At 42.1% G+C, this 12,591-nt stretch overlaps 1 protein-coding gene across 2 annotated transcripts in view; it reads left to right on the forward strand.

Annotated features, from left to right (window-relative positions):
* sdccag8 (SHH signaling and ciliogenesis regulator sdccag8) overlaps positions 1-12,591 on the forward strand; it is a 312,707-nt gene that overhangs the window by 228,771 nt on the left and 71,345 nt on the right. For both annotated transcript variants that reach the window (XM_052013084.1, XM_052013083.1), the window contains exon 16: positions 11,756-11,887. In XM_052013084.1, coding sequence (XP_051869044.1) covers positions 11,756-11,887 — 132 coding nt within the window. The remainder of the gene's footprint in view (positions 1-11,755; positions 11,888-12,591) is intronic.

Consider the following 12,591-nt stretch of genomic DNA (forward strand, 5'->3'; position numbering starts at 1 on the left):
TATAAGAAGGAAGAAAGTAGCTGAAGTAAACTTTGGTCCCTGAGAACAGTGTTTTAAAATTTGCACAAAATGCTGGGCAAACTCAGCAGGTCAGGCAGCATCCATGGAGGGAAATAAGCAGTTGATGTTTCAGGTTGAGACCTTTCATCAGGACTGGAAAGGAAGAGGGCGGAAGCTGGAATAAAAAGGTGGGGGTGAGGGGGAGGAGCACAAGCTGGCTAGTGATAGGTGAGTCCAGGTGAGAGGTGGAGGTAGGTGGGTGGGGGAGGGGGGGATGAAAAGGAATGACGTGAGAAGCTGGGAGGTGATAGGTAGAAGAGGCAAAGGGGTGAAGAAGAAGGAATCCGATAGGAGAGGACCATGGAAGAAAGGAAGGGAAGTGGGAAACCAGAGGGAGGTGATGGGCAGGGAAGGAGTAAAGAAGGGGTGAGAGGGCCATGGGAATGAGGGAAAATAAAGGGGGGAAGAGGTAAAATCAGAGGGGTGGGGTTATTGGAAGTTAGAGAAATCAATGTTGATGCCATCAGGTTGAAGACTACCAAGATGGACTATGAGGTGTTGCTCCTCCAACCTGCGTCTGGCCTCAAAGTGGCAATAGAGGAGGCCGTGGATGGATATGTCAGTATGGAAATGGGAAGTGGAATTGAAGCGGATGGTCACTGGGACATCCTGGCTGTTGCAGCAGACGAAGCGAAGGTGCATGGCGAAGTGGTCACCCAGTCTGCGTCAGGTCTCACCGATGTAGAGGAGGCCACACCAGGAGCAGCGGACACAATAAATGACACCCTCAGATTCACAGGTGAAGCACTGCCTCATCTGGAAGAACTGTCTAGGGCCATGAATGGTGGTGAGGGAGGAGGTGTAGGGGCAGGTGTAGCACTTTGCATGGTTGCAGGTATAAGTGCCAGGAGGGGAGGGACATTGACAATGGAGTCACGGAGAGAGCAATCCCTGTGGAAAGCAGAGGGGAGGAGGGGAAGATGTGCCTGGTGGTGGGATCCCGTTGGAGGTGGTTGAATGCAGAGCTTGTGGAGTGGTAGGTGAGGATAAGGGGAACCCTGTTTCTGTTATTTCGAGATGGGGGGAGGGAATGGGGTGAAGGCGGACATGCAGAAACTGGAGGAGGTGTAGGTGAGGGCTGCATTGATGGCGGTGGAAGGGAAGCCCTGTTTACTGACAACAGAGGACATCTCTGATGTCATGGAATGGGAAGCCTCATCATGAGAACAGATGCGGTGGAGGTGGAGGAACTGGGAGAAGGGGACGGCATCCTTACAAGTGGCAGGGTGGGAAGAGGTGCAGTCAAGGTAACTGTGGGAGTCAGTGGGTTTGTAAAAGATGTTGGTGGACAATCTGTCTCCAAAGATGGAGACAGAGAGATCAAGAAAGGGGAGAGAGGTGTCGGAGATGGACCAAGTAAATTAGAGGGCAAGGTGGAAGTTGGAGGCAAAGTTGATGAAATTGCATTCGATGCTCCTGGTGCAGCTTCCTCTACATCGGTGAGACCTGATGCAGATTAGGTGACCACTTCGTTGAGCACCTTCGTTCTGTCCGTCGCAACAGCCACTTCAATTCCACTTCCCTTTCCCATAGTGACATCTCTATCCACGGCCTCCTCTACTGCCACATTGAGGCCAGACACAGGCTAGAGGAGTAACACCTCATATATCGTCTTGGTAGTCTCCAACCTGCGGCATCGATTTCTCTAACTTCCGGTAACCCCTTCCCCCCCCTTTGTTTTCCCTCATTCCCATGGCTCCCTCACCCCTTCTCTTTCCCCTCCCCCACCCTCATGACCTGTCCTTCACCTCCCTGTGGTTCCACACCTCCTTCCCTTTCTTCCCTTTATTCCATGGTCCACTGTCCTCTCCTATTGGATTCCTTCTTCTCTAGCCCTTTGCCTCTTCCACCTCTCACCCCTTAGCTTCTCATGTCATTACTTTCATTCCCCCCTCCCCCACCCACCTACCTTCCCCCTTTCATCTGGACTCACTTATCAACTGCCAGCCTGCGCTCCTCCCCCTCCCCCAACCTTTTTATTCTGGCTTCTGCCCTCTTCCTTTCCAGTTCTGATGAAGTGTCTCGGCCCAAAAAGTTGACAGTTTATTTCCCTCCATGGATGCTGCTGGACCTGCTGAGTTGCTCCAACATTTTGTGTGTGTTGCTTCAGATTCCAGCATCTGCAGAAACTCTTGTGTCTCAGTGTTTTAAAATTGTTTTATAGGCATCCCACTTTCACTAAATAACTAGTTCACTTTAAAGCTGATTGTAGGTGCAAGCAAGCCACTTTTGGCTAAACTCTAAAAGGCAGTGTCTTAAAAAAATGATACCCTATATATTGCTAGCTAGTGTATTGCTCACTATAAGTAAGATGAGGAGAAATATCTTCACTCAGAGGGTGTGTATCTCTAGAGAGCTGTGGAGGTTTACTTCTTGACTTCATTCATACTGCAAGAGTCTATTGCTCTTACAGCATGGCACGGTAGCATAGCGGTTAGCGTAATCCTATTACAGCGCCAGCGACCTGGGTTAAATCCCTGCTGCTGCCTGTAAGGAGTTTGTACGTTCTCCCCACGTCTACATGGGTTTCCTCCAGGTGGAGCTGTGGGCATGCTATGTTGGCGCCGAAAGAGTGACAACGCTTGTGGGCTGCCCCCAGCACGTTCTTAGCAACGCAAAAAGACGTATTTCACTGTGTGTTTTGATGTATGTGTGACTAATAAATAAATATCTTATTTTATCTTATCTCACTGTTGTTGCTAGCCTAGGTAGCTTTAGAGTAACCAGGGCAGAAGAAGGATGTGTTGTTCTCCAGTATGTGGACCCTTTCTCTCCCACACTCCCACAAGCTCCCCAGGCCTCTCCCTGCCCAAGCCTCTGGATGTCTCTCTCCCACGCTCTCACACAAACACCCATGGCACCCTCAAGAGAGATGTTGCATCTCTTGCGGCAGATGTCCTTTTATTTCTTCCCGTCCCACCACACAGGGACCCAAACTGCCTTTCCAGGTGAAGCAGCAATTCACTTGCACTTCTTCCAATCTTGCGTACTGCATTCGGTGTTCACAATGTGGTTTCCTTCACACTGAAGAAACCAAATGCAGATTAGGTGATCACTTTGCAGAGCACCTGCAATCAATTTACAGGAATGATCCTGCCACTTCAATTCTCCATCCCACTCCCATTCTGACCTATCCATCTGTGGCCTCTTGCACAGTTACAATAAGGCACAACACTTCTTCTTCCATCTGGTCACTTTTCAGCCTGCAGGACTCAATATTGAATTCACCTACTTTAGTTAACTTGCTCTTTCTTCCTTTCTGTATCAGAATTGGCCATTTCTGTCAGCCATCCATCTGTGATTTTGGCTCAGTTTTTCTATATCTATGTCTCACAGCTTTGCTATAAGAAAACACATAGCACAAACAATGAAATTTAATATGCTTCTAACTCAAATTAACTCATTTGATCTTACTTTATCAGAAATGCTCTCTTTGTTCTACCCCTCCCTCCCCCATCTTCTCTGCTACTGAAAGCCAACTTGCTTTCTTTTTTTCCCAGTTCTGACCAAGGGTCTGGGACCGGAAATGTTAACTCTGCTTCTCTTTCCAAAGATGCTGCCTGACTGCTATTTTCTAGCACTTTCTGTTTTTATCCATGTTTTCCAGCATCTGCAGTTTTTCTGTGATTTTCACTGATAAAATGGAGAGAGTTTATAGAGGTATCTTGATGTCCTAGTGCATGAAATGCAAGAGTGCCAGCATGCAGATACACAAAGTAATTAGGAAGGTAAATGGAATGTTGGTCTTTATTGCGAGAAGGACTGAGTACATAGAAGAGGAAGTCCTGCTACAAATATACAGGGCCCTGCACATAGATGCACTCACAAGGAAAGTGCACCAGTGTCTTTACTTTCTTTGGAGGTTAAGGACGTTCAGCTTGTCACTGAACACTCTACCAAACTTCTACTATTAAAGGTGTCCTAACTGGTTGCTTCATGACCAAGTACGGCAATTCAAATGCCCAGGAACGTAAGAAGCTGCAGAGAGTAGTGGACTTTGCCCAATACATCACGGTATATCCCTGCCCACCATCGGTAATATCTACAGGAGGCGCTGCCTCAAGAAGGCAACATCTATCATCAAAGAACCCCACCATCCGGGCCATGCCATCTTCTCACAGCTACCACCGGGCAGGAGATACAGAAACCTGAAGTCCCACACCACCAGGTTCAAGAACAGCTACTTCCCTTCAACCATTCAGTTCTTGAACCAACCAGCACAACCCTGATCACTAGAGTTTAACAACACTACGACCACTTTGATCACTTTGCACTAAAGTGGACTTTGTTTTAGTTGTTCTAATTGTGTTTTTTCTTGTAAACATTGTGTTTATGTTTAATTTATGTTTTTCTTGTGAATGTTGCTTATATGATGCTATGTGCCTGTGATGCTGCTGCAAGTAAGTTTTTCATTGCACCTGTGCAGACATGTACTTGTGCATATGACAATAAACTCGACTTTAACTTTGAACTAGATTGTGCCATCAGCTAGCTGCAGTCTGTCTGTCAGTGTGCTCTATGCCTGTGCATCTGATTTCTTGTTCTGCCCCAAACTTACACTGAATCCTGGAGTGTTTCTTAACTTATTGAGCCAGCTACACTTTGTATCTGGCCCCTCAGCTTGCCTCCAGCACTACCCCATTCATTTGAATAGGGTGATCCAGTCCGTGTAATATATTCAAGGCTGATGTACAGTTTTGGACTAGAGAGCAGTTGAGATATATGGGAATCTGGCAGAAAAATACAGCCAAAGCTATCATCATCCAACACCTGTTTCTAATGCTTTTATGTTTTTCCACAACTATGTATTGCAAGGTCAATGAAAGCTGGAGTAAATTAGATTCACTATATATGTGAAATTGCGCCAATCGCAAAATTGGATCAGGCAGTTATAGTCAGAATCCATACCCAACTCATCCAACAATTTCCCAAAGTCATATATTTACATCAGGCATCATGCAAAGTACCTTTGAAGCCTTCCAGATCTAACCCATTGAGTTCTACATTGGCAAGCCACTTAAGGGGCCATGGTTGACAGCAGGACATTTCATAGACCAGCTTCAAAACCCAGGAGATTGCTCATATGTCTCCCAAAGTGTTCAGAAAGTAACTCCCAAAGTAACAAGGAGTGCTCTTTGGAGAATTTATGTTGAGGAATTCATTTGTTGTGTGCTTTAGTGTTCTCTCAGCATTCCCCCGGCCATGAAAAGGAGAACCCTGTCCTTCAGCCTGCTGGGTGCTGCACCAGAAAGGGACCCCCTTCCCAGCTAGGTGACCTCCCTGGCAAGGTTTGCTTCAGTAGAGGATAAGAAGCAAGTAACTTTTTAATACATTTGTAGGCTCTTTTGTGGGGAGAACTGGATATAGAGGAAGTTGGGGGGGGGGGTTGTAGGAGGGGGGAGGTGTGTGTGTGTTTGAATGTGCTTGTGTCTATAGGATTGAAAACAACCATGGGTTATTCATTTAAAAAAAGGGCCTAGTCTGATCTGGGAAAGCTACAGTACAGTTGACCCACTTAGTTCAAGCAAGTTTATGTCAATGGCTGCTTATTTCAACAAAGCTGTGAAGTCCTAGCTCCTTACTCACATGTTAGCACCAAACATTGACTAATTATGTTGCCACTCATATAATTCTGGGATGCTTAATTTAACATTTTTAAATTGCATAACAGTACTAAAAGCTTTATTTTGTTATCACTGATGATGAAAGGCTCTCACTGTGACAGTGTGAAAAGGGAATGTTTGTTAAAACGAGGAAAGGAAACAAAGAACAACATTATTTGCTTGGGTTTATAATCCCTTTGCTTTTGGTTACCCTTTAAGAAGAGGCAGGTGATTATATACCGAGATTCCAGCTACACTTGAGTATTGACTGTCCAGTGTGCACATAGATTTAGGAGATTTGGACAGATGTAAGCATTTCTTGGAAATTTTCACTTCAACCTCAAATGTGAGAAGCTCCAAGATATAAGGATGGCAAAGGATGTGTGAGAGTGAAATCATGAATCATAGAAATTTACGGTGCAGGGGAGGCACACTGGACAGTCAATTCCTCAAATGTAGCTGGAATCTTGGTGTATAATCACCTGCCTTTTCTTAAAGGGCACCCCTTTGTGTTATGACTGAACAGAAAGGTACTTGTCATTTCTGTGATTGCAAGAGCAAGTAAATCTCCAAGTGATTATCTACATTGGCCAAGAAGTTTAGGGGAAAAATATTGAAATTATACTGAAAAGTAGAGGGAGAAAAAAGGCTTGGAACTCTGCTGAGTTGTCTCTCTTATGTTGAGATATGGCTTATTGGTTTGGTATTGGTTTATTATTGTCACTTATACCGAGGTAAGTGAAAAGCTTTTGTTTGCGTGTCATCTAGACTGCTCATTTCATACTTAAGTGCATTGAGGTAGTAAAAAGGAAAACAGAATGCAGAATATAAGTGCAGTGCAGGCAGACAAATAAAGTATAAGGACCACAACAAGGTAGACTGAGAACTGAAGAGTTCATAAGACCATCAGACATAGGAGCAGAATTAGGCCATTTGGCCAGTCAAGTCTGCTCCACCTTTCAATCATGGCTGATTTATTTTTCTTTTCTCAACCCCATTCTCTGCCTTCTCCCCGTAACCTTTAACCCCTGTACCAATCAAGAACCTATCAGTCTCTGATAAGATGAGATTTCTTTATTAGTCACATGTACATCAAAACACCCAGTGAAATACATCTTTTTGCGTAGTGATTTGGGGGGCAGCCCGCAAATGTCGCCACGCTTCCGGCACCAACATAGCATGCCCACAACTTCCTAACCTGTACGTCTTTGGAATGTGGGAGGAAACCAGAGCACCTGGAGGAAACCCACACAGACGCGTGGAGAACGTACAAACTCCTTACAGACAGTGTCCAGATTTGAACCCGGGTCGCTGGCACTGTAAAGCATTATGCTAACCACTACGCTACCGTGCCTTAAGTACACCCAATGACTTGGCCTGTACAGTCCTTAGTGGCAACAAATTCCACAGATTCACCACCCTCTGGCGAAGAAATTCGTCCTCATCTCAGTTCTTTATTCTGAGGCTATGCCCTCTAATCCTAGACTCTCCCACTAAAGGAAACATCCTCTCCACGCCCACTCCATCCAGGCCTTTCAGTATTTGGTAGGTTTCAATTAGATCGCTGTCATCCTTCTGAACTCCATCAAGTACAGGTCTAGAGCCATCAAATGCTCCTCATACGTTAACCCTTTCATTCCCGGGACAATTCTTGTGAACCTACTCTGGACCCTCTCCAGGGCCAGCACATCTTTCCGTAGATATGAGGCCCAAAATTGCTCACGATATTCTTACAATACTGGCCACAATATTGCTTGAGGTGTCCTGAACTCGGGCACCAGGCAGGCAACCAAGCCATCAGGACACTAGATTCTGGTGTTCATCTTTTAGCATATGAGAGGTCCATTCAAGAGTCTGATAACAGCATGATAGAAGATTATGTTGATAAAATCAAATGGCCCATAAAGTGGGACTATACCAACATTAATAAAGACCTAAAAAGAAATGTAAACCGTTGCAAGCAGCATGCTGGATGAGAAGTTGTATGAGCGTGGCTTTCTGAGAAACAAGTCAGCATGAACCCAGAAAGGGAAGAACCCATTTTTAAAAATAAACTGACTTCTTTGAACCATATATCAACTCCTTGCCTAGTTTATTCAAACTTTAAGGAAGCTTTTTTCCTGTTCCGTATGACAGATTTATAAAAGTAAAACCTTACAAATCCTGAAAATATCAGCTAACATGTAGGACTAAGTAAAAATATTCAATGCGAACCAGGAAACAGAGTATGTTTGAAAGTTGATGCGGTAGGAGTCAGAACTCATTTTTTTTTGTAAATGTACAAAAGTCCAGGATGCAGGTATGACAGAAGCTTGTGAATTCAAAAAGAAATCCCCAAAAAAGGTGAAGAATGTAGTTAAATGGAGACACAAGATTCTACAGATGCTGGAATCGGAAGTAACACACACAAAATGCTGGAGAAACTTATCAGGTCAGGCAGCATCTATGGAGGGACATCACCTCCCTCCTATTACCCACCTCCTTCCCTTTATTCCATGGTCTACTGTCCTCTCCTATCGGATTCCTTCTTCTTCAGCCTTTTGCCTCTTCTACCTATCACCTCCCAGCTTCTCACATCATTCCCTTTCAACCCCCCCTCCCCCAGCCACCCTCCTCCCCCTCTCACCTGGACTCACCTATCACCTGCCAGCCTGTGCTCCTCCCCTACCTTTTTATTCCGGCTTCTGCCCTCTTCCTTTCCAGTCCTGATGATCCATAGATGCTGCCTGACCTGCTGAGTTCCTCCAGCATTTTGTGTGCATTGCTGAAGAATGCAGTTAACAATATCCCAAATAATTTGCATCATTCATACTATTAAACAGATGTAACAAAATAAATTTAATACCAATACAATATATTGTCTATTAGTTAAAAGAATGCCATGTGTGAAACGATAAGGATCAAAATAAGAAGGGTACTTAAAAAGTGAATGGATGGTAAGAGGTTTGCTCGGTGTAGAGAAGCAACTAAAAACAAATTATTGGATACAGTCAGAATATTAGGCTTAAAAATCTGACCAATGTAAACTGTGCAGTGCAAAGTAGCAAGTTTAATGTAAAAGAATAAGACATAAGCAATGATAGGAAAATCATAGTTTGCAGAGTCCAGAAAAGAATTACTAATGAAACCAAATATGTGAAGCAGAGTATAATGCGCTACTACCAGTCTATGTGCATGTTTAGCTGAAACAGCCAAGGATAAATCCCTACTCCACTGTTTTCTAAACTTTGTTCATTGAAATGTATTACATTGGACAGTTACAATTATATTAGTGTGTACATGGCCAATCTCCAGTAATGATAAGAAGCAAATAAATTAACTGTACCAGAAAAGTTAGACCAGCAGATAATAAACTTAAGGATTCTTCAATCTTTATCATTGTTGGCAGCACTTAAACATTAATATTCAGTATATGCATAATTAATAGACAGGGTTAACTACTGAAATAAATGTTACAAAACTAATTCTGTTTTCAGAATAATTTAGCAATGAACAGAAATTCTGAATATAAATTTACAGTTGAGATTATTGTCTGATTGATTTAAATTGATAAGATTAATTTAGAATGACCCTTTCACACATTTGACAAATTAACAGCATTAGACAGCCAACATCTTGAACAGATTATAGAGTGTTCGCTTATAGTAACTTTTCCAGATCTAATATGTAATCTCACATGCTGCATGGATGAACAGGTTCCCTGTCTCTCTGAAAGCATGGTGTTAGTCTTCTGAGACATTAAGTGATGAACCGCCATCTGTAGAGTTGCTATTCATTTCTCCTGGATCCTCCGCTCTTGGGAAAATTCACCTTCTCTGTTCGCTGTAACTGAACTATGTGGTTTAATTCTCACCTTCCTTAATCTGATGGAAACTTATGTTTGTGTATATAAGTTACACCCCTGTATCAAATTGATCTATTTTCTGAATTTGAACTAATGTAACTTTCCTCTCTGCCTCACCCTTGCCTTTCTGACCATTACTGACTCCACTCTGAGGACACATGATCCTTAAGATGGTTTAGTTGAGAAATTAATGTCAAGTGGTTCCATCCCAAAGATGATAAATTCTAAATACAGATGTGTCTGAATGGCAGCATTTTGATATTCTTCATATTCTGTTTGGTTACTGTTTTATCAGCTCCGTCTCTTAAAATATTTGACTTAATTTGAGACTTTTCAAATTGCCATGGGGCATTTAGCAATTTCAAATAATTCAGTCTGAAACTTTCAGTGTTAACCAGCCAGATTCTGACTTTGTTGACAAGAACATAAGTTATAACCACCATACAAAAGTAATTACCATTTACAGTTTGAAATGGAAAGCATATCGTATTTTCTTTGCACAAAGAATTGCTATTGTCTATCAATATATTTTGTTGCTGTACTTACATTCCTTAAAGCTCAATAAATCTGTCTAGCCTAAAACAATATCTAATGTTTGCCATACTGTTTCTTCAAGATACAAGAACCATACCATGGAGGCACGATCTGCAACTACAAGCTAATTCAATCTAAAGCCAAGTTTTCTATTTGTTATCTCGGGTGTGCCATCAAACTTCCCAATATCAGAGGGGATGAGATTACGTGGAAGAAAAATTTAGGAACAAGAATTTTATATCAAGAAATAATCTGAATACAGAAGTTATACCTAGTTTGATAATAATTAAAAGAGAACTTGAAATGTAGCAGCCCTCATAGTAAGTCTATCTATTTGTTTTGTGGCCAATGCTGGTGAAGATGCCCTTATTGCCCAGTTTAACATGTATTTGAAAGGTAGTGGTGGGCTTTCTCCTTAAATACTACTGCCTACAAACATTGCCTGGACAGGGAGTGAGGGCATTGGAACTGGTGATGAGTTCTAGGTGCTAATGGTGGTGCAAAGAGGTGAAGAGCCAGAGTAACATCAAGAAGCTTGACACTGAACGGGATAAGGCAATGTAGTGCAGTTTTTAAAGGTATTGCTCCCAAAATGTTGTCAGGTATTAGAATTACACTCAGGAATTTGACTCAGCAACAATGAATAAGACTTGGAAGTGAACTTCCATGTGATGGTGTTTACCTCCTGATCTTCTCAGTGGTAGATGTTACAATTTTTGAAGTAGATTGGGCAACTTGATCTACCATATACTCCAGTTCTTGTGCACCTCTTTAGTGGAGAGTATAAATATTGAATTCAGAGGCAGGATTACTGATCAATTGTTCTTCCTCACCCTGGATGATATTGAGGTCCCAAATATTCAAAAATTGTAAGCCACTTGACACAGAGTCTGTACCCTGATTTTGCATTCACAACATTGATATGGCTTGTGCAGGGAAGTCTATGGGGATGTTTATGGGAAGAGTACCCAGGTGATTGTGTCACTGAATGGCAGTAGATGCAGCTAGTTTCCACTTACTGGGAATCATCATTAGCTGGCATTCATGTGGTACTAACGTGACATGTAATAGCTGCCCCAAGTCTGAATGTTATTCATTTCTTGCTGTAAGTGACATTGATCCTCAGTGGCAGGAGTTTTGAAAGGAACAGTATACTGTAGAATCATCGGAAAATAAGCTCACTCATAACCTTAGAATTGGGGAAAAGCCAAAAGCCGCTCCCGTTAAGAAGTCAGTGACTCTGATGACTGGTCTCCTACAGCCACGATCACTTACAAGAATACACCAGACAACACAGAGTTTTCCTCAAGACCACTGTTTATTTTACTTTTGCAAGTCATCTTTAATGTTATGCTCAGTCAAATGCTGCCTTGATGATGAATGAAAATACTCCTGGCTGTTCTCCCACTGTCTACCTTCTGTAAACTTGAAGTCATCCAAAGGTTGCTATTTCAGTGTATGGCTCATTGTAAATTATCCTTCCTCTTTACAGGTGCTGTATAAATGCACATTGCTGTTGTTGTTGCTGTAACATCTCTTGATAATGTGGTCAAATATTCCAGAGTCAGACATCCTCTAATTAATATTTTACCTTCCCGTTCCTCCTCTTTGCCTCTTCCCATGATAATGATTTGTGCGCAAATACCATTTTTTAATCCTCTTTTGGTCTTTTCTCATTTTTCTCTATTTTCACCTGCTAAATTATATATTCTAGAGCGGAAGTTGGCCAACTTTGCCAGGAGAAAGAATACTTACAGGACAGACTGGAGAAACTGCAAGCAAGAAATGATGAAATGGAAAACCAGTGTATCCAGCATGGAACAATGCATGAAAGAATGAAACAGAGGTATTCAACATTCCCACACTATTTGTTAAGAGGTCTTAATCTGAATTTATTTAACGGCATTTTCTATAATAGAGTAACATCTTGTTCGATGCAATGGAGTGCCATGATGGTCAGTGTAATTAAAATCAGGTAACTCTTATTTGAGGCCACAAAGGGAAACAACAGAAGAACGCTTCTATACTGATGAATGAATATCTATTGAAGCATGGAACCCAGTTAGTTATATGTAATGACTTTGATTATGTATAATTTCTGGTCTGAACATAAACCTTTTGAGTGTCCAGTCTTTTTAAGATTGGTAAGTAATCTCTGACTAACTACATTTTAAAAATGTTAACATGAAATACAAAATCTGAAAATTATATTTTCAAAATGTCATATGCATTAAATATTGATTGTGACTACAGCTTAGGCTTTCAGTCACTGGATGTTGAAATAGGAATGGCTTAATCTTTCCATTATGTATTTTGTTTCTTTTCAGTGTTTATTTTAAAAAGCATATATTTTTTGAAGAACTTAATTGCTCCTCAATGTACTTTTGTTGATCTTGGACTTCTTTCATTTAGCATCAAGCTGTTACTGAACATCTTTTCATTATGGCTGTTGTAATGAGACTGCCCAGCATTGGTGAAATACAGTTCCTCCCCAAGTTACCACAGGGTTCTGTTCCTGAGAACTGCTCGGAAATGCGGCGGCCCCGCAAT

The sequence above is a fragment of the Pristis pectinata genome, chromosome 3, assembly GCF_009764475.1.
Source record: "Pristis pectinata isolate sPriPec2 chromosome 3, sPriPec2.1.pri, whole genome shotgun sequence".
Classification (NCBI taxonomy): domain Eukaryota; kingdom Metazoa; phylum Chordata; class Chondrichthyes; order Rhinopristiformes; family Pristidae; genus Pristis; species Pristis pectinata.